The sequence below is a fragment of the Cavia porcellus genome, unplaced genomic scaffold (assembly GCF_034190915.1).
Source record: "Cavia porcellus strain 051 isolate PalLab524CR breed Dunkin Hartley unplaced genomic scaffold, mCavPor4.1 scaffold_18, whole genome shotgun sequence".
In the NCBI taxonomy this organism is placed as follows: Eukaryota; Metazoa; Chordata; class Mammalia; order Rodentia; family Caviidae; genus Cavia; species Cavia porcellus.
In genome coordinates this window covers 63,346,694-63,368,470 of record NW_026947501.1, presented here as the reverse complement: position 1 = coordinate 63,368,470, position 21,777 = coordinate 63,346,694, and the positions used below count along the sequence as shown (strand labels likewise).

Sequence of the window (21,777 nt, the reverse complement as noted above, 5' to 3'; positions counted from 1 at the left end):
AGTACAAAGAATATTCAATAGAAAAGTGAATCTCTCTTCCATCAGTACCCAGAACACTACCCCACTCAAGCTCCTACCTCCCTACCAAGTCCTGAAATATTCTTCTAGAGATTATGAATTCCCTACCAGCAGCCCTTCTCCTTCCCTGCAACCCACCCTCTTTCCTGCTGCGCAGTAGAACAGAATCTCTAAGTGAAAGGTGGGCATACAGTCACTGGATGGTTTTGTTACTTAAGTCTATGCTCACTGAGCCAGAAGGAAAGCAAGACCAAATTTCAAATATTTCATAATATATAAAAGTAATTATCTGAGTCATCTTCTCATTGCTGGCACACAATACCTCGTGTCCATAAAACACAGGACAGATTTATTTTGGCTCACAGGCTGTAACCTTTCAGTCCACAATCAGCTGTCTCCAAGGTAGACAGGCACAATGAAAGGGGCAGGGCCAAGGTGAGCTGCTCAGAGCATAGCAGACAGGAAGCACGGACCGTGAAGGGAGGAGCCTGGGAGGAAGAGAAACTTCCAGGCCACCACCTCAGTGACCTGCCTCTTCTGATCAGACTCTACCGCCTAACAGCAAGTCAGCTCTAATCCTACATTATCTTTCAACCCCCACTTTTCAGCACAGGTAGGTTTGAAGGGACACCAGGATACAAATAACATCACCCTGCCCTTGGGCCTCCAAAACACTCATATGTATCTCTTTATGCAAAATACATTTAGTGCACCTTTAAGAATTGCCGAAGTCCTAACAGATCCAGCACAGCTGTAAAATCCAAACCTGAAGTCACCTCTAAGACTTAAGGCAAACTCAAGACCCTGTGAAAATCAGAAAGAAATTAAACAGTGCCAACATACAATGGCACCAAGTAAACATTCCCACTGCAAAAAGGAGAAAGAGAACAGAAACCAATAAAACCAAAGCAAGACTGAAGCCTAGCAGGCAAACATAAAGTCCTTAGCTCTGTGTACAGCACCTAAGTGACACCTGATCTTCAAATGGTTTGGGCAGACTTGCCCCTACAGCGTGGCTAGTTCCTGTTCCTCTCATGGCTTCTCTCTTGGGATGGCTATGCTCTTTCCTTGTAGCTTTTTCCTCACACATTCCACACCCTTGGCTTCTCTACCTTCCCAGTGTCCCTCCACTACACTTTCCGCTTCACTCACAGTATCACACACTACCCTCTCAGGGGCACACTACTCACTTCCAATACCTTGTTTTGATATCTGGGTAGAAGCCTTTTATTAACACTTGCATTCTGCATGTCTGTAAAACCAGCACCATATGGAGGATGCCAAGATCTGCCACAAGCTCCAGGAGCAGCCAAGCCCCCTTGAATTACAACTGTAGAGGCCTCTGAGTGCCTGGATGGCTGGGCACTGTAAACCAAACCCCAGGGAACCAATTACCTAAGGGGCTCTTCTTGAGTAAGATGACCTACGGCTCCTTCTAAGCAAAGTCTTTTCCCTCTGCAATTCTGAACTTATGAAATGCCCGTAAGCCATTTTTTCCTAATGTTCTAATTCATAGTACTTGGCTGTTTTCCCCCTCCTTTTCTAGACAGAGTTTCACTATTCAGTTCAGGATGGCCTGGAACTCACAGCAATCCTTCCACCTCAGTCTCCCGAGTACTAGGATTATAGGCATGCACCACAATGCCCAACACTTGGCTTCTTTTTAATGTTACTCTTCTCATCAACCAAGTTCTCCTTTGCTCCATCATTGTAGGCACTTTCTGGCAAAGCTGGTAACTTTTTAAATGGACTCTTCATTTTCAGTATAAACTTGGCTAAAAAGTCCCCAACAGTATGTATACCGCAGCCTCAACATTGGACAGCCTTGAAATTTCTACCCACAAATTAATTCATTGTCCTTAATCTCAACTGCCTGTGAAGTATCCAGGCAGGAATAAAATATAGAAAAATTTTCTACCAGAGAAGAACACACATGGTCTGAAGTCCAACTGTCAATGGAATCTGTCTTGCCAACTGAAACCTCTTGAGCCTGGTTTTTACCGGTTACATTTTCATTCTGACTTCCAAACTCCAACCTAAAACCCCCACTAAGCTTAGCTCACAGTCATCTAAGGCTACTCTCCAGTTGAAATCTGCAAACCTTTCCAAACTCCTCTTGCAAACCAGCTGTAAAGGTGTCTAAACCACATGCTCAAGAAAAGTCAGTGATAACCCTATTCCTGGTACCAAAATCTTAGTCCCCTTTTCATTACTGAGATTCATAAATTAACGGAAGACTGATTTATTTTGGCTCAGTTTACAGAGGTCTTAGTTCACAGCTGCTCGGCTCCAAGGCAGAAAGGCATTGTGGAGGGATCTAGGTGGAAGGGAGCTGCTTGTAGCAAGGCACGCAGGAAGCAGAGAAAGTAAAGAGAGGAGCTGAGGGAGGGAGGATAAACCCTTCCATGTCCAACTCCCAGTGACTAGGCCCTGCCTAAGCAAAACATCTATAATCTACTATAATCTAATCAACTTTCTAAAGCCCCATATTTGAGCTCATAAGGCTTTGGAGGGACAACTAGATATTAACAACAGTAATTAAGAATAAAACCTAATAAAATCTATACCATTATCCTCAACTACATCAAAAATATGTTTAACTTTATTTTATACAACCAAAATTTTTCTGTTTACCCTGCTTCCTGCAAGAAAAAATTCAGCAAACATTGTACTTATTTATTGAATGGTACCTGGGACACACTCAAGTCCTCACATATGCTAGGTAAGTGCTCTACTACTGAGCCACCATTAATTTTATAAAAGATAAAATTTACAGAGTGCAAATGCACTTTAAGTAATCGTTTTACCTTTAGTATCTCCAGTGATAACTCTCCTTTAGAATTCAGCAAATGTTAACAGAATATAACAAATTTATGGTACTTAAAATTTCAACTTACAAAAACACCTGTAAGTCATGATGAGTAGCACTCACTAGAATTTTATTGAAAACTTATTAGAGACAACTGATAAAACCTGTAACAAAACCTAAGCCCGGTTCCCTCCTCAATCGGCCTGAACTTCGACTTCAGAGTCTTCAGTTTTAGCTAGAAACCTGCTGAGTCAGTTTAGTGAAAATCTACCTTGAGGTTTCTACCTATCTCAACATCTAATCAAATTCCTCTTTCCTTCCCACTCATCCTAAGTATCTTATCACCCTGGCCTGCCTTCAGCAAAACTATGGTAGAGCTGATCTAGCCAGAATCCTCCCGGCCTTGACATTTCCTCCTGGTAATCACCATCTATTGACCCCACCATTTTTCCACGGCTATTCACCTCTCCCAATTTCTTGTTGCACTCAGAGCTGAGGTGCATTTCTCTTCCACAATGCCAGCTGCCCCACTGCACTCACACCTATTGATAAAGTCTTCCTAGGTCTTTAACAACTGAAAGAACATTTTAACATACAGGCACTTATTATAAATTAACGAATTTTGCCAATGACACAACAAAATGCACAAGTTGTGATGATTACATACCAATTTTTGTAACTCACCTTAACATTCTTCAATCCCTTTTCAAAGAGGCTAAGCATCTCAGAGAGTTTATTGTCAGAATGTACATTATAAATGGTCTGGCTGCGTTGTTGAAGTAGGCCAATAATGTATTCATTTTCAATCTGCTCATGCATTTTGAACTCTTTGAAAGTAGCATACAAAGACTGCAGAAGAGCACGGAAATCATTGTTGTTGGAAAAGTTGGTTTTAGAAAGCTGAATAAAAATGTAAAAAGAAAGGCACAATAAATATATGGAAACATATAACAGTGTACCAATATTCAAATGCATTCCCATTTAATAGCAAGATGTTTTCCTTATACCTGGTTATATTAAAACAGAAGTAAAAGAAATTCATAATGTTATAATGGTATAATTGGAATCTGTATTAGGCCAGAAAGATGCTGCTTTGCATTCTGAAGGATCTGATACAAAAAAATGATGCACAAATCACACAGTTTCTTTAAGTAAAAATGGTTATACACCTAGTTTCTTCCAAACTGCAAATTCCACTACTGCATGTACATAGAATAAATATCAGCAGGTATACTGGAAAGATACATGCTAAAATAGTTGTGCTAGGCTAATAAAGTGCTTTTTTCTTTTTTCAAAATGTTCTTTAATATAATTTCACAATTTAAAAATTCAAAAATATTCCATATGGTTTCTTTAGACTCTAACGTCAACAGGAAATTGAACTGCTCAGAACATAATTATAGCTAGACGAGGTGGCACATGCCTGTAATACTAGCACTCAGGAGGCTGAGGCAAAGACAGGTGCCAGTTTGCAGCCAGACTGGGACACACAGTGAGTTCAAGGCCAGTCTGAACTACATAGTGAGATACTGTCTCAAAATTTAAAAAAAAAAAAAAAAAAAAAAGAATTTAAGGTTTATTAGAACATCATTAAATAATTTAGGGAAGTTTGTGTTTTTTAACCTAACCCTAAACTGACCCTTAGTTATGGAAACTCAGGACATCAAATAATAAAAAAAGTAAATGCACTTGAAGGAAAAATACAAAAGAGAAGAAATACACTATCATTTCCTTAATTTCCAAAAGAAAAATGCCTATTCTCAAAGTAATTCTAATTTTTTACACCCACATATTTAAAATATACATATGATCAAGAAACTTGCTTTAGGTTAAAATTTAATGTAATATTCAAACACGGCCAATACATGTATTAAATTTATGCTCTAGTTTACCAATTTTAATTTCAAAACTCATTTAAAAGGTTAAACCTGATTAGGTTAAATACAACAGATAGTAATCAAAAAGAGAAATGCTAACATTGTATTTCCTAGCCTTGCTTTCTATAGTCCAATATAGTTTTGTAAAGCACAGAGCTGTTCAACCTGTTTTTGCCTGTTCTTGGCAAAACTGAGGTCTGATGACAAGAGCATCAAAAAAAAAAGATGACACATAAACTCCTAAAGTAAATTATGCCATTATACATAATAAAACTATCTTTTTTGAGAGAGAGACAAGAGACAGAGAGAGGCGGCCTCACTTTGTCGTTCAGGCTAGCCTTGAACATAGCAACGCTCCTCCCACTCAAGCCTCCTGAATAATGGAATTAAAGGCATGCACCACCACACCAGGCAGAACTGACCAAGTATCCTCTATAAAAGACAGTGTGAATCAGGCACGGTGGCACCCGCCTGTATTTCCTGCATTCTGGGAAGCAAAGCAGGAAGCAGATACATCATAAATTCAATTCAGCCTGGCCAATTTAGCAACTTACTACTTCTTTGTTTTAGGGGGTTTTGGGGGGGTATTTTCTTGGTCTTTGCTTTTTGGTACTGGGGACAGAACTCATGACCTTGCACTTACAAGGCAAGCACTTAAGCCACTGAGCTAAATTCCTGGCTGTTGTTTCATTTTTTGAGCCAGGATCTCATTGTAGCTCAGGCTGGCCCATGAACTCACTATGTGGCCTCGAACCTACGACAATCCTTCTGCCTCAGCCTCCCCAGGCATTACAGGCAGGCACCATAATGCTTCACTAAGCAACTCACTGAGACCCTATCCCATAATGAAAAAATGTTTGGAAAGTGCTCAGTGTAAAGGTCCTGGGTGTAATGCCCAGTACAAAAAAAAAAGAAAAAAAAAAAAAAAAAAACGAAAAAAAAAGGGCAGTATAGATTAGGCATTAAGCATAATTTATAGAGAACCAATCCTAAAGTCAGATTTCCAAGGATCACATCCCAGATCTAGCATGTATTCAACTGCATAACCTTGGTTGATTTTCTCAATCGCAGTTTTATCCTATTGTTAAATGTGAGTAACAAACCTATACTTCACATGGCACAGTATTTAAGTGTTGCCTATATTTTGAAAATTAAACATTCCATTATATAATATAAAGTAATCCACTTTTTATTCTATTCAAATATTTAGAGAAAATAGTAGGATACACGAATGAGTGAACAAAAGAAAGATCTCTATCTTTATGGAGTTCACATTCTACTGAAAGAAAACAAAACAATGAGAGGTTCGCCACAATATACGAGGGCTAGAGAGTAAACATGTTACCCTTTCAGTACATGTGAGCTGTAGTAACTAGTTAAGTCAGGTGCAGTAGCACAAAAATAACCACATGGCATTCTCAATGGTTCTCAGTTGTGCATCCCAGGTTGGGCAACAATGGAGGAGCTAAAGCCCAAAGGAGACTCTGAACCCCCAGATGAGGTGGCTGGGTCTGCAGCTCAGAGGTGGAGTGGGCTAGAGGCTAAGGAAGACTGTCTGAGGCACAAGAAACTGCAAGAACTTCATAAACACATGGAAATTCAATAGCACCCTGCTGAACAACCAATGGGTCACAGATGAAATTAAATAAGAAATGAGACAATTTTTACAGCTGAATGACAACAATAATATAACATACTGAAACTTATAAAACACAAAGCAGTCTTAAGAGGAAAATTTATAGCAGTAAATATCCATATCAGGAAAACAAAGCAAGTGTATATAAACAACTTAAAGGTGAACCTCAAACTTTCAGAAAAAGAGCAGCTTAAGCCAAAATTTTGTATGTACAATGGAGGAAATTATAGAGATCAGAACAGAAATTAATGCATTAGAGACTAAAAAATTCAAAGAATCAATGAATTAAAGAGTTGGTTCTTTGAAAGACTGAATTGAGAAACCCTTATCCAACCTTATCAAAAGAAAAAACTCAAATACATGTAATTAGGAATGAAAAGTGTGAAATCACAAGAGTGCAGAAATTCAGAATATCATCTATATCTACTTTGAAAACTTGCAATTTCTAGTAAGATGGAAAATACAGAAAAAATGGACAGATGCCTAGATACATATGAATTACCAAAGCTGAATCAAGAAGATATAAAAATCCTTAACAACCCACTATCAATCAATGAAACTGAAGATGTAATTAAAAACCTATCAACAAAGAAAAGCCCAGGCTCTGCCTGATTCACTCTGAAATTTATAAGAAATTTAGAGAAGACTAACACCACTACTTCTCAGACTCGCTAATGAAATGGAAAAAGAAGCAATACTCTCAAATTCATTCCTTGAAGCAAGCATTACTCTGATACCAAAACCAGAGAGGGATCCAACTAAGACAGAATTACAGGCCAATTTCCCTAATGAATGTAGATGCAAAATCCTCAGTAAGATACTGGCAAACAGGGCTGAGGATATGGTTCAGGGGCACAGCGCTTGCCTAACAAGCTCAAAGTCCTGAGTCTGATTCCCAGTACCAAAAAGAAAAAAAAACAGAATTGAGAGACTGGGGATTTAGCTCAGTGGCTCTAGCGAAAAGTTCAAGTCCTAAGTTTCATCTTGGTATCAACCACAACAAAAAAGATACTAGTAAACAGAATGCAGCAAATCACCAAGAGTATATACCATGATCAAGTGGAATTCATTCCAGGGATGCAGGAATGTTTGAACATATGTAAATCCATAAATGTCATACACCATATTAACAGAGTTGATGGCAAAAAATTGTATGATCATCTCAATAGATGCAGAAAATGTCTTTGACAAAGTCCAGCACCCATTCATGATAAAAAAAAAACCTCACAGAAAATTGGAATAAATGGTCTTTATTATCTCAATCTGATAAAAGCCATGTACGATAAACCAACAGCCAACATCACACTAAATGGGCAAAAACTGAAAACTCTCTCCCTAGAACCAGAAACAAGACAAGGATGTCCACTGTCTCCACTCCTAATTCAACACAGTCCTGGAAACTGTAGCTGGAGCAATTAGACAAGAGAAAGAAACAAAAGGAATAAAGATAGGAAAGAAAGAAACTATCATTATTTGCAAATGACATGATACTCTACATAGATGAATCCAAAAACTCCACTAAAAAGACTACTTAGGTTTAATGAGCAAATTTAGTAATGTAGCTGGATACAAACTTACCACTCAAAAATCAATAGCCTTCTTGTACATGAATAATAAACTGAAAGAGAAATCAGGGAAACAACACTTTTCACAATAGCATCCAAAAAAAAGAAGTACCTAGGAATCAATCTAATAAAGGATGTAAAAGATCTCTACATTGAAAACTACAGTACTCTGAAAAAGGAGATTAAAGAGGTATTAGAAAATGGAGAGCTATCCCATGTTCCTGGCTAGGAAGAACCAATATACTAAAAATGGCCATACTTGGCCAAGCTGTTACAGTTTCAATGCAATCCCAATCAAAAGTCCAATAGCATATCTCATCGAATTAAAGAAAGCAATCCTAAAATTCATACAGAACCAGAACAGAGCTAAATAGCAAAGGCAACCCTGGGTGACAAAGTCAAGATGGGGCATCACAACCCCTGGCTTCAAGTTATAGTACAAAGCTACTGTGATTAAACACACACACACACACACACACACACACACACACACAGAGAGAGAGAGAGAGAGAGAGAGAGAGAGAGAGAGAGAGAGACAGACAGACAAACTGGGCATAGTAGGACACATCTGTAATCCTGTAATCCCAGCACTCGGGAGGCTAAACCAGGAGGATCATTGCAAGTTTGAGACCAGCCCAGACCACAAAGTGAGCTCAAGGCCAACCTGAACTGAATAGCAACACACCATCTCAAACACACACACACACACACACACAGCATGGTACTGGCAAAAACAGATCCAAAGAATAATGAAACAGATTTAAAAATGCAGAAACTACTCCAGACACAATAAGCCACCTTATCTTTGACAAAGGTGCTGAACATTCACTGGAAGAAAGATGGCCTCTTTAGTAAATGGTGCTAGAAAAACTGGATCTACACATGTCAAAAATTAAGACTGGACTCATTTCTTTCACCATGCACCAAGCTAAAATCAGAATGGATCAAAGATCTTAATATTAAAACAAATATTAAATCTGCTGGAAGACAGAGTAGGTAAAACTCTTGAAAACACTGGTGTAGGCAAATACTTTATGAACAAAACACTGCACAGGAACAATCGCAAAGAATCAACAACTGGGATCCCAGCCTACTGAAAAGCTTTTGCAAAGCAAGAGAAATCACCAACAGAGTGAAGAAACAATCCACAACATGGCAGAAAATGTTTGTCAGCTGTTCCTCAGACAAAAAATTACATATAAAAGATAGTTAAGACAGTTGTATTACTGATTTGTCTGAGTTCATGAAGAGAAAGCTTTATGCTGGTATTGTTTGGACAACTGAATGCAGATGTCTTGTACTCTAGGTGAATGATTTGTGGAAAACAAGGCATAATGTATGTACCATTGTTGCTCCCTGATTGATGTGTTTTGAAACTTTATTTTTTTCTCTTGTCTTTTTTTCTCTTGAAATAAAGTCAGTAAAAAAAAAAAAAAAATCACAGACAACAGGTAAGTAAATGCTGTGGGTGAACTTTCGCACTTTATATTTACAGACAGGAATTTGAAATTTCATAGAATTCTCACACTTCACAAAATATTCTTTTGACTTTTTCAACACTGTGACAACATAAAAACAACTCCTAGCACCTGAACCAATAGACCACATCCATTTGATAAACCTACATTGTGGAGTTAAGGATTCTAAAAGATCGACACCGGATTGAAACAAAATTCATTAATTAGTAATTGGTGCAAATATTACCAGTATCATTCCACTAAAAACCTTCACAAATAAGTCTCAGTAGAACTATGACATATATCAAAAGAAAGTACTAAGAACATATATGAATGGCAATAAAGTAAACAATGCACTCATATAAATGAAGAAAGATAACATCTTAAAATATGCCTGGCAGTGGCTTGGTAGGGCAAACCTACATCTATATCCCAGTACAGAGGCAGAAGGATCACCAGGAGTTCAAGGCCAGTCACGCTACATTGTGAATCCCTATCTAAAAAAAGAAAAACTAAGATATGCCTGAAATTTTGTATAGCTTTCATTCGGTGATTAGAAATTCTCTTTCATTCCACAACAGCCTATGGTAAAACTCTGTTCCATGGTACAAACTGAGAAGCAAATTAGTTAAATAAAAACTCTACTCTGGAGGCTGAGACAGGAGGACTGTAGCAAGTGCGAGGCCAGACTAGGATACAGAGTAAACTCAAAGTCAGAGTAGAATAAGTACATAGCAAGGCCTTGTCTCAATATCCAACAAAACAAAACACTCTACCATATAAAATGAATTAATCACTCCAGCTAAAAGCATGGACTCTAGGGGCTAGGGATTTAGCTTAGTGGCTTATACACCTGCCTGGCAAGAATGAGGTCATGATTTCAATCCCTGGTACCCCTCCCCCGCCCCCCAAAAAAGCACAGACTTTGGAGCCAGCTGATTAACGAACTCTGCTAGCAAGTCACTAAATATCCCTATACCTCGGCTTCTTCACCTTAAAAACAGAACTATTAACCACCACCTCAGGTTCTTGGGATGATCAGTTAACACAGTGAAAGGACACAGACTGTAACATCAATGAGTCCTACTTAGGTTTTTCATTCATTGTTTCTGTATTTAGGTCAAAATAAAACTATCCATAGAAGTCCTTAAAAAATGCTAATGCCATCATGGAAAAAAGCACAGAAGGTCTTCACAAAAATTAGCATCCACAGACTCCAGCAGTCTCTTCTGAGTCCAACGTCCCACGGCAATGAAATCAGTCTCCAACAGGCAGCTGCGCTTCGTGTGCACAGCTAGATATCCTCAGTGCCACTGAGGTGGGGGGCAGCCCAACACCAGTGCACACGTGAGCTCACATAGAAAACGTGTTTTACACACATGGTCGCACATGGGCAAACCCAGAAACAGCCAGGGATAAAGGAGGAAATCCTGTCGCCGGCAACAACACAGGTGATCGATCCTTGAGGCTGGTGGCCAACAAACTCAGTCAGACTCAGAACCACAAATACTGCACTACAGGGTCTTGGGTTTATATGAAACCTACAAACCCAGCCTCACCAGAACAAAATATGGACTGCCAGGGGCTGTGGCATGGAAAAATGGGAGGATATCAGCTTGAGGGCACAACTTGTAAATCACAAAATGACATTCTGGGGATATTCTGTACAGCACGGTGACTGTGGTAACTGACCAATGACACGGTACTGTTCACTTCCCATTTGCTGAAAACAGATCTCAAGGGTGCTCATCCCATCCCCACTACCCAGAGTAACTTCATGCCGCTCTGGATGTGGTTAATTTCATTCTGATGATCATGACACAAGGGATACACATCTAAAACCATGCAGTTATACACCTTGAACGTATGCAATTGGGTTGGGTTTTGTTTTGCTTTCACACTGAGCTACAACCCAGTCCTTTTCATTTTTCATTTTAAGACAGGCTCACAACTAAGTTGCTAAATGCCCACATTGGGCTCAAAACTATATTCCTGGGGGCTGGGGATTTAGCTCAGCAGCATAAGCACCTGGCTTGCAAGCAGGCAGTCATGAGTTCGATCCCCGGTACCGATAAAAAGGAAAAAGACAAAAAAAAAAAAAACTGTATTCCTTCTGCCTCAGCCTCCAGAGTGCTAAAATCTCAAGAGTCCACTACCACACCCAAAAGCAATCCTTACTTGTCAATTACACCTTAATAAAGGTGGAAAATAAATAATCAACAGATGAGAAGTTCTTTGGTAAGAATAAAAAAGGTCTGTACACATTAGGTGTGGAGGCGCACACTTATAATCTCAGCACTTGAAAGGTTGAGGCAGGAGGATCCTCAAGAGTTGAAGGTCAGCCTGGGCTACATGGTGAATTCAAAACTACTGAACTACTTAACAAAACAGTCTCAAAAAAAAACAAAACAGAAAAGTCTTTACGAAGACTGAAGAAATAAGAGCTTTATTTGTATTAAATTCTCAACACGTGCTTGATTTGATGAATATATGAAGTCTAGGAAAAACAAAACACAAAAGAGAGAAGTCCTTAAAAATATTAACCAAACCAATTTTCTCCACTTTTAAGTACAAACCCTTTAACTATAGTACCAAGACCAGAACACATACAATCTATTTCTAAAAATGTTGGCAGTTTTTGTTTGCTTCCACAAAAAAAAAAAAAAAAAATGGTGTTTCAAACATACAGGCTTGTCAAAGAAAAAAATAAACCTGGACGTAATTCCTAGCATATACGACCCTAAAACATGCTAGACACGAAGCCAGGTATAGTGGCACATGCCAATAATCCTAACACTCAGGAGGCTAGCAGGAGAATCACTGCAAGTTTAAGGGCAGCCTGGGCTACACAGTGAATTCAAGACTAGCCTGAACTACACAGCAAGATCCTGTCTCATAAGACAGAACACAAAATAAAATAAAGTATGTTAGGCACTATACTGAATGTTTTTAAGTATTATTTCTTAAAATACTAGAAAGGAGGTATCATAGCCCATTTTATAGATTTAAAAACTGAGGCACAGTAAAATACTCTATCAAACGTGTATTCTTCAGTCTCCATTGGCCTTAAAAGGTTGTATCTTATTGGATTTTATTATATATGATAATATAAGCAAAAACTTTTATAGACAAAGAGTTTATATAGACACCATTGTTCATTTTTCGACAATTGGTTCTAAATACCCTGTAATAATCTCATTCTCTTGAATGGTTTTATAGTGTCATGATATGTTTGGTGCTACAGTATAAGAAGTTATACTCAAAGATTTCAAGGAAAGAGACACTATGGTAACTATTTTTATGTCAGGATATCTTGTGGTGAAACACTATTTTGCCTAAATGGTTATGATTTGACCTGTGCTGTTCTGTTGTTATGCCCTCTTTTATCTCAATTATTTACTTTTTCTTTTTCTTTTTTTAATTTAGGGAAAAATAAATAAAAAATAGCAGGATACATTATAGTAACCTACTTTGATTTCCTATTGACTTGATTTGAAATCTTGTATTGCCCTCACCATCTTGTTTTGACTGATTTTCCTCTATTCTGCTTTGCTTGATAGTACCAAGATCGAAAGTATAGGCATAACTGTGAAGACAGTAAGAATCATTATGACGTCCATTCCGTTTGACTATTATTTTCTTTTAAAATCCTGTAATGTCTCCAATGCTTTGGTTTTATTCTTTACTGTTTAGTTCAATTTTATTATAAATGCCAATTCTTCTTAAAATAGCAAGAGGCAGTATGGTAACCATTGTTGATCACCTTATATTTTATTTTTACATTATCTATTATGTCCATCCTTTTGATTTGACTGACTCTGTTCTGATATGTCGCATTTGGTTTTACTCTCTTCAAATAAAAATAATAAGAACTGTGGGAGTAATAAAACCCAAAATGTGTAATTGTCATTCTACAAAAAAAAAAGAAAGTGGTCTAAAGGTTATAACTGCATATATGTTTAAGTATATAAGATAGATAACCTTATTACTGAGTGTTTTTTTTGGATCATTGAACAAAACTGTTTGCACTCTCATTGCTTCAAAGTCTACTTTATGTGCTTCAATTTTGTAACTTGAACAACTATTTCTAAGATGAGAATATGTAATCTTATTAACTAGTGATTTCTTATTGTTTATTTTTTAAATTTCATATTACTTGTACCCTTTTTCTGGTTTTTTTCCTTTTTCTCCTTAAAAAAAAAAGAAAAATACTCTATCCCAAATAATATAACCATTCAGCAGATAAAAAAAATAGACTGGTTATCTGTGACTTAATACCTGATTTCTCTCCAAAACAAACAATGTTTGTCCCTATCATAAAGATACAGTTTCAGATCAAAGAGACCTGTTAGAGAAACTACTTGTTCTAAAGCAAAAATTCTCAAAATAGGGACCACTTTGCCCCCCCAAAAGAGAAGTGCAATGTCTGAGTTTTGGTTGCCATCACTGGAGAAATTGTATAGACTTGCACTGGGTCAAAGCTAGGAACCGCAGTAAAGCATCCTGCAACACAGGCACACAGTCAGGTGGCCCCAGATGTCAGCAGTTTTTCAGTGGAGAAACAAGTGTTTTCCAAGCACAGGAGACAGGGCCTTGCTGTGTAGTCCAGGCTGGCCCCAAACTCCCAGCAAACCTCTTGCCTCAGCCTCCTGAGTGCTGGGATTACAGGAGGGCACCACCATTCCTGGCAAGCACTGTCTCCTATGACCTTCATTATGTAATACACTGGTGGCAGTGACCTATGGCATGTGTGCTGCAGTGGACACACGCAGCCCTCTCTGTCAGTACACAGGAGTTGCTTTTCATAAACTAAAATCTTAGTGTTCAAGGTAACCTCCGTGCTCAACTCCAGGATAGCAGGTTTGAGGTTGTAGTTTGGGTGCTCCATATCTAAAAGGTTCCCCATCACTGGTTTAGACTCATACATCACAAACACTTCCATCAGGTTTCAGGTAAGAACATCTTCCCGTTCCCATTTTAACTGTTCTGATCTGCAAAACTGATGGTCTATGGAGCATATTTTGAGAAACAATGCTCTACAGGACAACATAAAAGTTTCCAAACTAGATTCAGTGACACAATCCTGTCAGTCCAGCACTCTGGGAGGCTGATGCAAGACGATTACAAATTCGCACCCAGAATGGGCATTTAGTGAGACCCTGTCAAAATTTAAAAAAAAAAAAAAAAAAAAAGGGTGAAAATGTAGTTCACTGTGGAGGCCCTGGACTCAACCCCCAGTACCATCACCACCACCAGAAAAAGTTTCTAGGGACCTAATAATAAATATGTAATTCAACAAGGAATCTATATGGAATAAGATATAATCATAATAATGAACAGCAGCATGTTATCTTCTATACTTTAAAAGAATTTACAACTTTCTATCTCTGACAACCTAAAATATAAAAACCAGCCTTAGAAATGATTCCCAAGGGTACTTTATCACTTAAAGCTGGCCTGCTTGCAGTTCCCCATGCTGCACTGCAAAAAAGAAAAACAAAAAGACAGAAGTGCTCCCATAGGCCTGTAATCCCAGCTACTTGTGAGACTGAGGCAGGACTGTAATTCGAAATAAAAAAGAAAAAAGAAATCATAAAGGGCGATTCAGCTCTTAGCATGTGCAAGGCCCCTGCTTCAATCTAACCCCTCATACTGCCCCCCTCAAAATATATAACAAAACCCCAAAACATTACCACACAAATAAGTTTTTTCTTTTTGTCTATTCAGTCAGACAATGCTTTCATTTAATCAAAGGAGAGTTACACACAGTAAAGAAACTCAAAAACAATGATACAATACATGAACTATTCTGCATAAAATCAAGAAGTTAGTAATAAGCAGCAGAATTAGTGTGGTCATGAAGGGCTTCGAAAAGGAAAAAAAAAAAATCCTGAGATTAAAATTCAGACTCTACTAATTACTACTTGAATGAGCTGTACAACCACTAAGGCTGTCTCCTTTTTAAATGAGGACTAATGTCTTACAGGGCTCTTGCGAGGATTAGAGAAAATAACATCAGCATGGAGTAAGAACTCATTAAATACTCTTTCCTTGCCTGCCCAGCTCTCAATATAATATCCTCCCCTCCAAAACTTCCCAGTGCAGTCAGTATCTTCTTATAGGTGCACAGAAAAATGAGGAAAAAGGCAGACTGACCATCAAACTGTATTCTAGTAAACAATCTAGCCCTGCTCCAGGCCTACTGACAAACACCAACTACACAGTCAAGCAACAGAACCAACAGAATGAAGTGTTCAGGATTAGAGGAAAAACTGAAGAACTAGAAGAAAATAGGCAAAAGATTATCTTATGCAAATTTTTATTAAAATTATCCAAATTTAATCAGTCAGTTAGCATAAAAGGTTTTCTTTAGCTGACTGTTATCAAACCAAAACTCAAATTACTATGGCTTCCCACCAAGAAAATTAAATGGTCTAATCCTGACATGGGTGTTCACCTGGATGTCAGTGACTGCTTATCTAATCCAGCCCTATAATAAATCTCCAGCTATAAAAAAGAAATACTCCCTAGCCCTACCTACCATGAAAGACTATTGTCTAGATAACAGAGGTGAAAAATTTCTCCGTAAGATTTTTCATAGAAATAAGAGAGCCAGGCCTGGCGGTGCACTCATGAGGCTGGGGCAGGAGTTCGAGGCCAGCCTGGGCTACATAGTGAGTTCAAGGCTGGTTTAAGCCACATGGCAAAGACCCTGTCTCAAACCACCCTAAAAAAAAAAAAAAAAAAATCCATGAACAAAGAATAATTTGTATCAATATTTAAAATGGCCTACAACTGCTTTGAAATACATTGGTCTAAATAAATTAAGTAGAGAAATAACTGATTTAATTCTAGTAAACAAATGAATAATTCTAAAATATATTGCACTTATGTGCATCGCATGGAAGTGCAGTACTGAAAATAAAACTAATTTTTTATAGTTATGAGGACATTCAGAGTCAAAATAAAGGATACAGTAAACAACACACTTGGTAATTTTTTTAGTTTGACCATAAAAACGAGTTCTCATTTGGATAGCTTTACTGGAGGCTATTTGGATTGGATACCTGATCCATATGACCAAATGGTAATAACAGTAAAACTTCATACAACAAAATCTTAATTTCTTTTAGATTCAGCCATCAAAAATACCTCTTTTTCTAGTCTTGCTCACCAAGGACATCCTAAGAAAGATTTCCGTTGGCTGCTAAGATCAAGAAGAAAATGATGTCAAATTCCTATGCAGTGTTTTTCGCGGCTAAATCACCCCCGTCAAGGCTCAGAAAACCAGAGTTTTAACCTTCAAATAAATACAATACTTTAAACAAATACAATAACTTCATTAACTATATGCAATTAATTTAGAAATAGTGATTATTTTTTGCTATCCCAAGAATAAATTAGTAGTAATTAGTCCAGGCTGGCCAGTGCACTACACAGGCCAGGGATTCCTAATTCCTCCCGTCTCGGCCTCCTGAATGCTTGGATTTAACCTCCCTTTTTCATTTTTGACATGACAAAATTAAAACCCACCCCCACTATTTTTTCTTCCTTCCAATTAAAGACAACTACTAGAACACACGTCAGAAGCCAAGAGGATAAAGACACTTCAGCACGTAAGTTCAGTGTTACACACTTCTGCTCAGGACCTTACCCACTCCTTAAACTTTTCCTGGGTAAGTGCTTCACATCAGTGGGTGTGCACTGCACCCTCCGGGAGAGATTTAAATTAAAATAGATGTCTGTCTAGGAGCCCAGAGGTTTGGAGGTCAGGATTTTTCACAGCAAACAAGTTGAAAAGCACTATCCTAGAACAGTCCTATGGTTTAAAACCACACCTGAAACAGGTTCTGGTTTGTTTGTTTGTTTGTTTGTTTGTTTTTAAATTTCCAAAATGGAGGGAGGACGAAGACAGTTGTGGAGCGGCGCTAAAATCAGAAACACAAACTTCACTGCTTTACACTGCCAGTCTAGAGTATGGCCAGCCCCAAACACTGGGCATCCTCCAACCCCCACCTCCGCGGGCTGTCCAGGGTGGTTCTGCTTAATATTACATAATTTATGAAAGTAAAAAGTTTAGTTCTATGCTTAGTCTTTTAAAAGCTACTTATTACCTTGCTTTCTATGAGAAACTGGGTTGCCTGGCGGCTGGAGGATACGCCTACGATTTTCCCTGGCGTAAACTAGCAAATACGGGGCATGGTAACGTGGTCTTGGAAGCCTAGCCAAAGGCCCCGAGCTCTATGCCCAAAAGTGGGGCTCAAGTTCGCGCCGCGCCCCGGGGACACCCGCCCAGGTTCAGTTCGCTTCCTGTACCAAACAACTTTCCCCGGGTCCCTTTCCTCGGAGCCCGGGTAAAGGACCCCAACAAAGAACAACTGTCTTGCAGCGCGACTGACATCGAGGAAATAAACACGCGGGGGCGGGAAGGGATACATTCAAAGTTGCGAGGAGAAAGAAACCCATGCGCGGGGAGCAGAAAGTCCTCCCCGTTCCCGAAGCTGGTTTTTCTCCCAAGTCTAGGCGGGGGAAACAAACAGGGGCGGCCGCGCGTGGAAGAAGCGCGCCGCACAGCTGGGTGTCCGCAAACAGACTCCGGGGGGCCCCGAGCCGCCCAGGGACCGAAGGGCGCCGGGGGGCCGCGGGCGGCCTGGGGCGCGCCTGGGCCTCGGCCGAGCGGGGTCCCCGAGGGCCGGGGCCCCCCGGACGGCGCGGAGCCGGGAGCCTCGCGGGTGCCGTAGGCCCGGGCCGAGGCGGCGGCGCGGAGGGGACCCCGGGCCGGGCGAAGGGGTGCGGGGGCACGGGGCTGACAGCTGCCGGGAGGCGGAGCGCGGCGCAGGCCCGGCCGCCCGGGGACCGCCAGCCCGAGTCCCCGGGCCGCGCGCAGCCCCGTTACCTTGTCGCAGTAGAGCCCCACCAGCTGCTTCATCCGCCAGTGCGGCGCGGTGAAGACGTCCACCTCGTCAGGGAAGGGCGCCATCGCCGCGGCCTCAGCCTCCGCTCCTTCAGCAGCCGCGGTCGCCGCCTCTCCATAGACACCCTCGCCGCGGGGCAGAGGCGGCGCGCCCCCCTGCGCATGCGCCCGCCCCGTCGGCGCGCGCGCCCGGGCCGCCCCGCCGGCCGAGACGCGAGGGCGCGCGGGCCGCCGCCATGCGGTCCCCCGAGCCACGTGACCCGAGGCGCGCGGAGGCCGCCGCCACCCCCATGTCGGCCTGTGCGCGCCGGCTCCGGGTCCCCGGCAGGGGCGGAGCTGCTGCCAGTGGTTGCGCGGCTTAGAAACACGCGCTGCCAGCGGCGGGTGATGTCTAGTGGGGACCGGTGCAGAGGCCGCGTTGCGCTAGGCGGCGCCTGCCCAGGGCTTCCCAGAGCCGCCCTCCATCCACTGCGCTCCGCCGGGGTCCGCGGTCCACGAGGCTCGGGAGCGCTAGGCGCGGCCTGCGGACCCGGGACCTGGAGGCCTGATGCAGAGAGCACTTCGCTGCAGACTCCTCGTTAGCCCAGGGACTGCAGAGAGCAGGAGACCCACAACGCCTCCCCTCCCCCCGCGAGGGCAGAGCAGGCTGCCTCTCCCCATGGCCACCGGTCCTGGCCGCCTCTCCCAGCTGGGCAGATAAGAGAACGCGAGGCTGAGCACCTGGTAGAGGACTCGTTACTTGCGGGAGGGCCATCAACTAAAGCAAGGAGGGAATCAGAGGTGCTTTAACCACCCGTGTAACGCCAGTGTCCATCAGTTTCATGACAACATAGGAACTCACGATACATATCCACAATGGTGCAGTAAAAGGAAGAGAGGGAGCCTCACTGTGGAGCGAAGCTGCCTAGTTCTAATCCTGTGCCTTTTTTTGACAAGCAACAGGAGCTGTGCTTAAAATCAGACTCTAGAGATGAAGGTGAGATTCTTGGTTTTGCCAAATGCTAACAGTAGGACCTTGGGCAACCCACAGGGTCTTTTCCTATGTCTCATTTCCCTGTTATATAAAATGGTAAGAGTCAGATGTGGTGGCACATGCCTGTAACCCCAGCACTAGGGAGGCCAACGCAAGAGGATGGAGGCTAGCCGGACTACATAGCAAGACCCTGTCTCAGACACAAAAACTGGGAATGATAATACCTAGTAGAGCCGGGTATGGTGGCAGGCCTGTAAGTCCAGCACTGAGGAGGTTAAGTAGGAGGATCAGAGCAAGTTTGAGACCAGCCTGGGCTGCAAAGTAAACCCAAGGCCAGCCTGAACTGCATAGTGAGACCTTGTCTCAAAAAGATGAAAATAAAATTAAAAACCTACTTGATAGGATTTTTATGAAGATTAAAGAACAATAACACGAATTTCTTCACAGATCTTCTACCTCCCTTTGTTACCCTGTCACTTTGTGTCCTTTGGTCATCACAGTCCTCGTTCTCCCACTGTACCTTTTAAGACAAGATCTCACTCTTGCTCAGGCTGGCCTTGAACTCATCATGTAGTGTAGGTTAGCCTTGATTTCACAGTGCTCCCCCTGCCTCAGCCTCCCAAGTGCAGGGATTACAACACTATGCCCAATTCGACTCTGCCCTTTTGCCTAGAGCTTTGAAGCCTCTGTACTTAATATCCCTCAAAGACATTTTATTTATTCCCTATTTCTTTATTCTGATCTTTCACTCTGAGACCTCAGATGAGCCAGTTAATATAGAGAAATGAACCCGGTAAGAACATGCACTTTTTTTGATTCTCAGCACTTAGAACATTGCCGTTAGTGCTCAATAAATGTGGAGTAAAAAAGGAGTAAGGGAAGATCATGGCTTTCCTTTAATGTCCTCATTTTAACTAACTTTAAATATGCTGCGTTGTGTTTCCCTTCCACCTTTTTTCTCTGTGTTGTCCACTAGCAAAACCCTAGAGCCAGGCACATTAAAAATTGACAACCAAGATGTTCATCCTCACAGTTTAGCTGTAACCCAGATTCGAAGCTGTGTTGTCAGTTGATGAGAAGTAACAGGTACTTTGGACTCTAGGCATTTCACAGAATTTAAGAAGACACAATGAAAACATTAAAGTATTAAAAGAAAAGAAAGCACTGTGATCATTTTTGTTTTCTAAAGAAACTGTTACTGTTAGCTCCACAGCTGAGTAATGTAGCAATTCATCACCTGAACTACAGAATAAATGATTAATTTAAATTGAACTTTAGCTCAGAGACTCTAATTGACTTTTGCCTCTATGATTAACAGACAGCAACTGTCACTGAGGCTCAGCTGGTCAGCTTAACTAGCTATGTATGATTTCTTCAAGTATGACAGCAGCAGATTCTAAGATCATCCAGCCACTGGCTATCACCAGAAGACCACATAAGACAGGTAATAGAGCACTTAAAACCCACATGGTAAACCTGGCCAGGTGGCACACACCTGTAAGGCCAGCACTGTGGGGAGGAGGGGGACTGAGTTGGTAAGATGGCAAGTCCTAGCCCAACCTGGTAAGTTCTCTTCACAAAACAGAGTTTAAAAAAAAGGTGGGGGTGGCTAAGCATGGTGGCACATGCCTCTAATCACAGCACTTGGAAGGCTGAGGCAGGACTGCTGTGAGTTCAAAGCCAGCCTGGGCTCAAAGTTCAAAATCAGCCTTAACAACACAGTGAGACCCTATCTCAAAAATCTAAATAAATAAATAAATAAATAAAATAAAAAGAACTGAGGATTACAGCTCATGCAAGGACCCTGGGTTCCATCCCTAGTAAGGAGTGGGGTTGGAGGACAAAGGGAACAGAGCCTTATGGAATTGGTAAGTCCCTCCCCATTTTTTTATTAGGTAAGCTTTTGTAACTTGCTAAATTGTCCAGGCTGGGATTAAACTTGGGATCTTCTTCCCTGGCCTCCCAAGCTGCCAGAATTACAAACGTACCACCAGGCCCGGGTTCTCTTCCCTACTCTTACTCCCTCTGAAGACTGCATGCTGGGAAGGGAGGAAAAAATTTTTCTTGACAACTTAAAAAACAGTGACACTAGGCCTCTTCTGTAGAATTTTCCAACACTAGTTTGGAGGGGTCTGGAAAAGATTATTAATCAAGAAAGGTTGGTTCTAAGGCTTTTTAATTTGAGAATGTGACACTGTAGTTTCCCTAGTGTCTTGGTTAATTTTTTCTCATGCTGAGACAAAATACCTCACCCCCAAAATTAAGAAAGAAAAGGTTTATTTAGCTTACAGTTTGGGGAGGTTTTAGTGCAGAATCAGCAGACTCCAAGGCAGGGTGGCACACTGCAAGGCTGCAAGACAGTGAAGCAGATGGAAGGAGCCTCTTTCCCTCCATTATATTATAAACAGCCTTCCTACAGGGTGGGTGAAGCACTCATATCATCTCTCTGCCCTTCTCTTGCAGAGGATGAGGATGTTTACAAAGTGAGGCTCCAGCCCCCTGCTGAGTCACTTAGTGAAAACTTCTAA

General features: G+C 41.1%; 1 protein-coding gene across 2 annotated transcripts in view; it reads right to left on the bottom strand.

Moving 5' to 3' along the window:
• Fbxl5 (F-box and leucine rich repeat protein 5) overlaps nt 1-18,448 on the bottom strand; it is a 55,546-nt gene extending 37,098 nt beyond the window's left edge. Inside the window, exons 1-2 of one of the 2 annotated variants that reach the window (XM_063230149.1) lie at nt 18,259-18,448; nt 3,512-3,727 (exon numbers count right to left, since the gene is read on the bottom strand). In XM_063230149.1, the coding sequence (XP_063086219.1) occupies nt 3,512-3,727; nt 18,259-18,342 (300 nt within the window). In that variant the 5' untranslated portion in view covers nt 18,343-18,448. The remainder of the gene's footprint in view (nt 1-3,511; nt 3,728-18,258) is intronic. The other variant, XM_013146583.3, reaches the window with a different exon arrangement.
• Between the last annotated feature and the right edge of the window lie 3,329 nt (nt 18,449-21,777).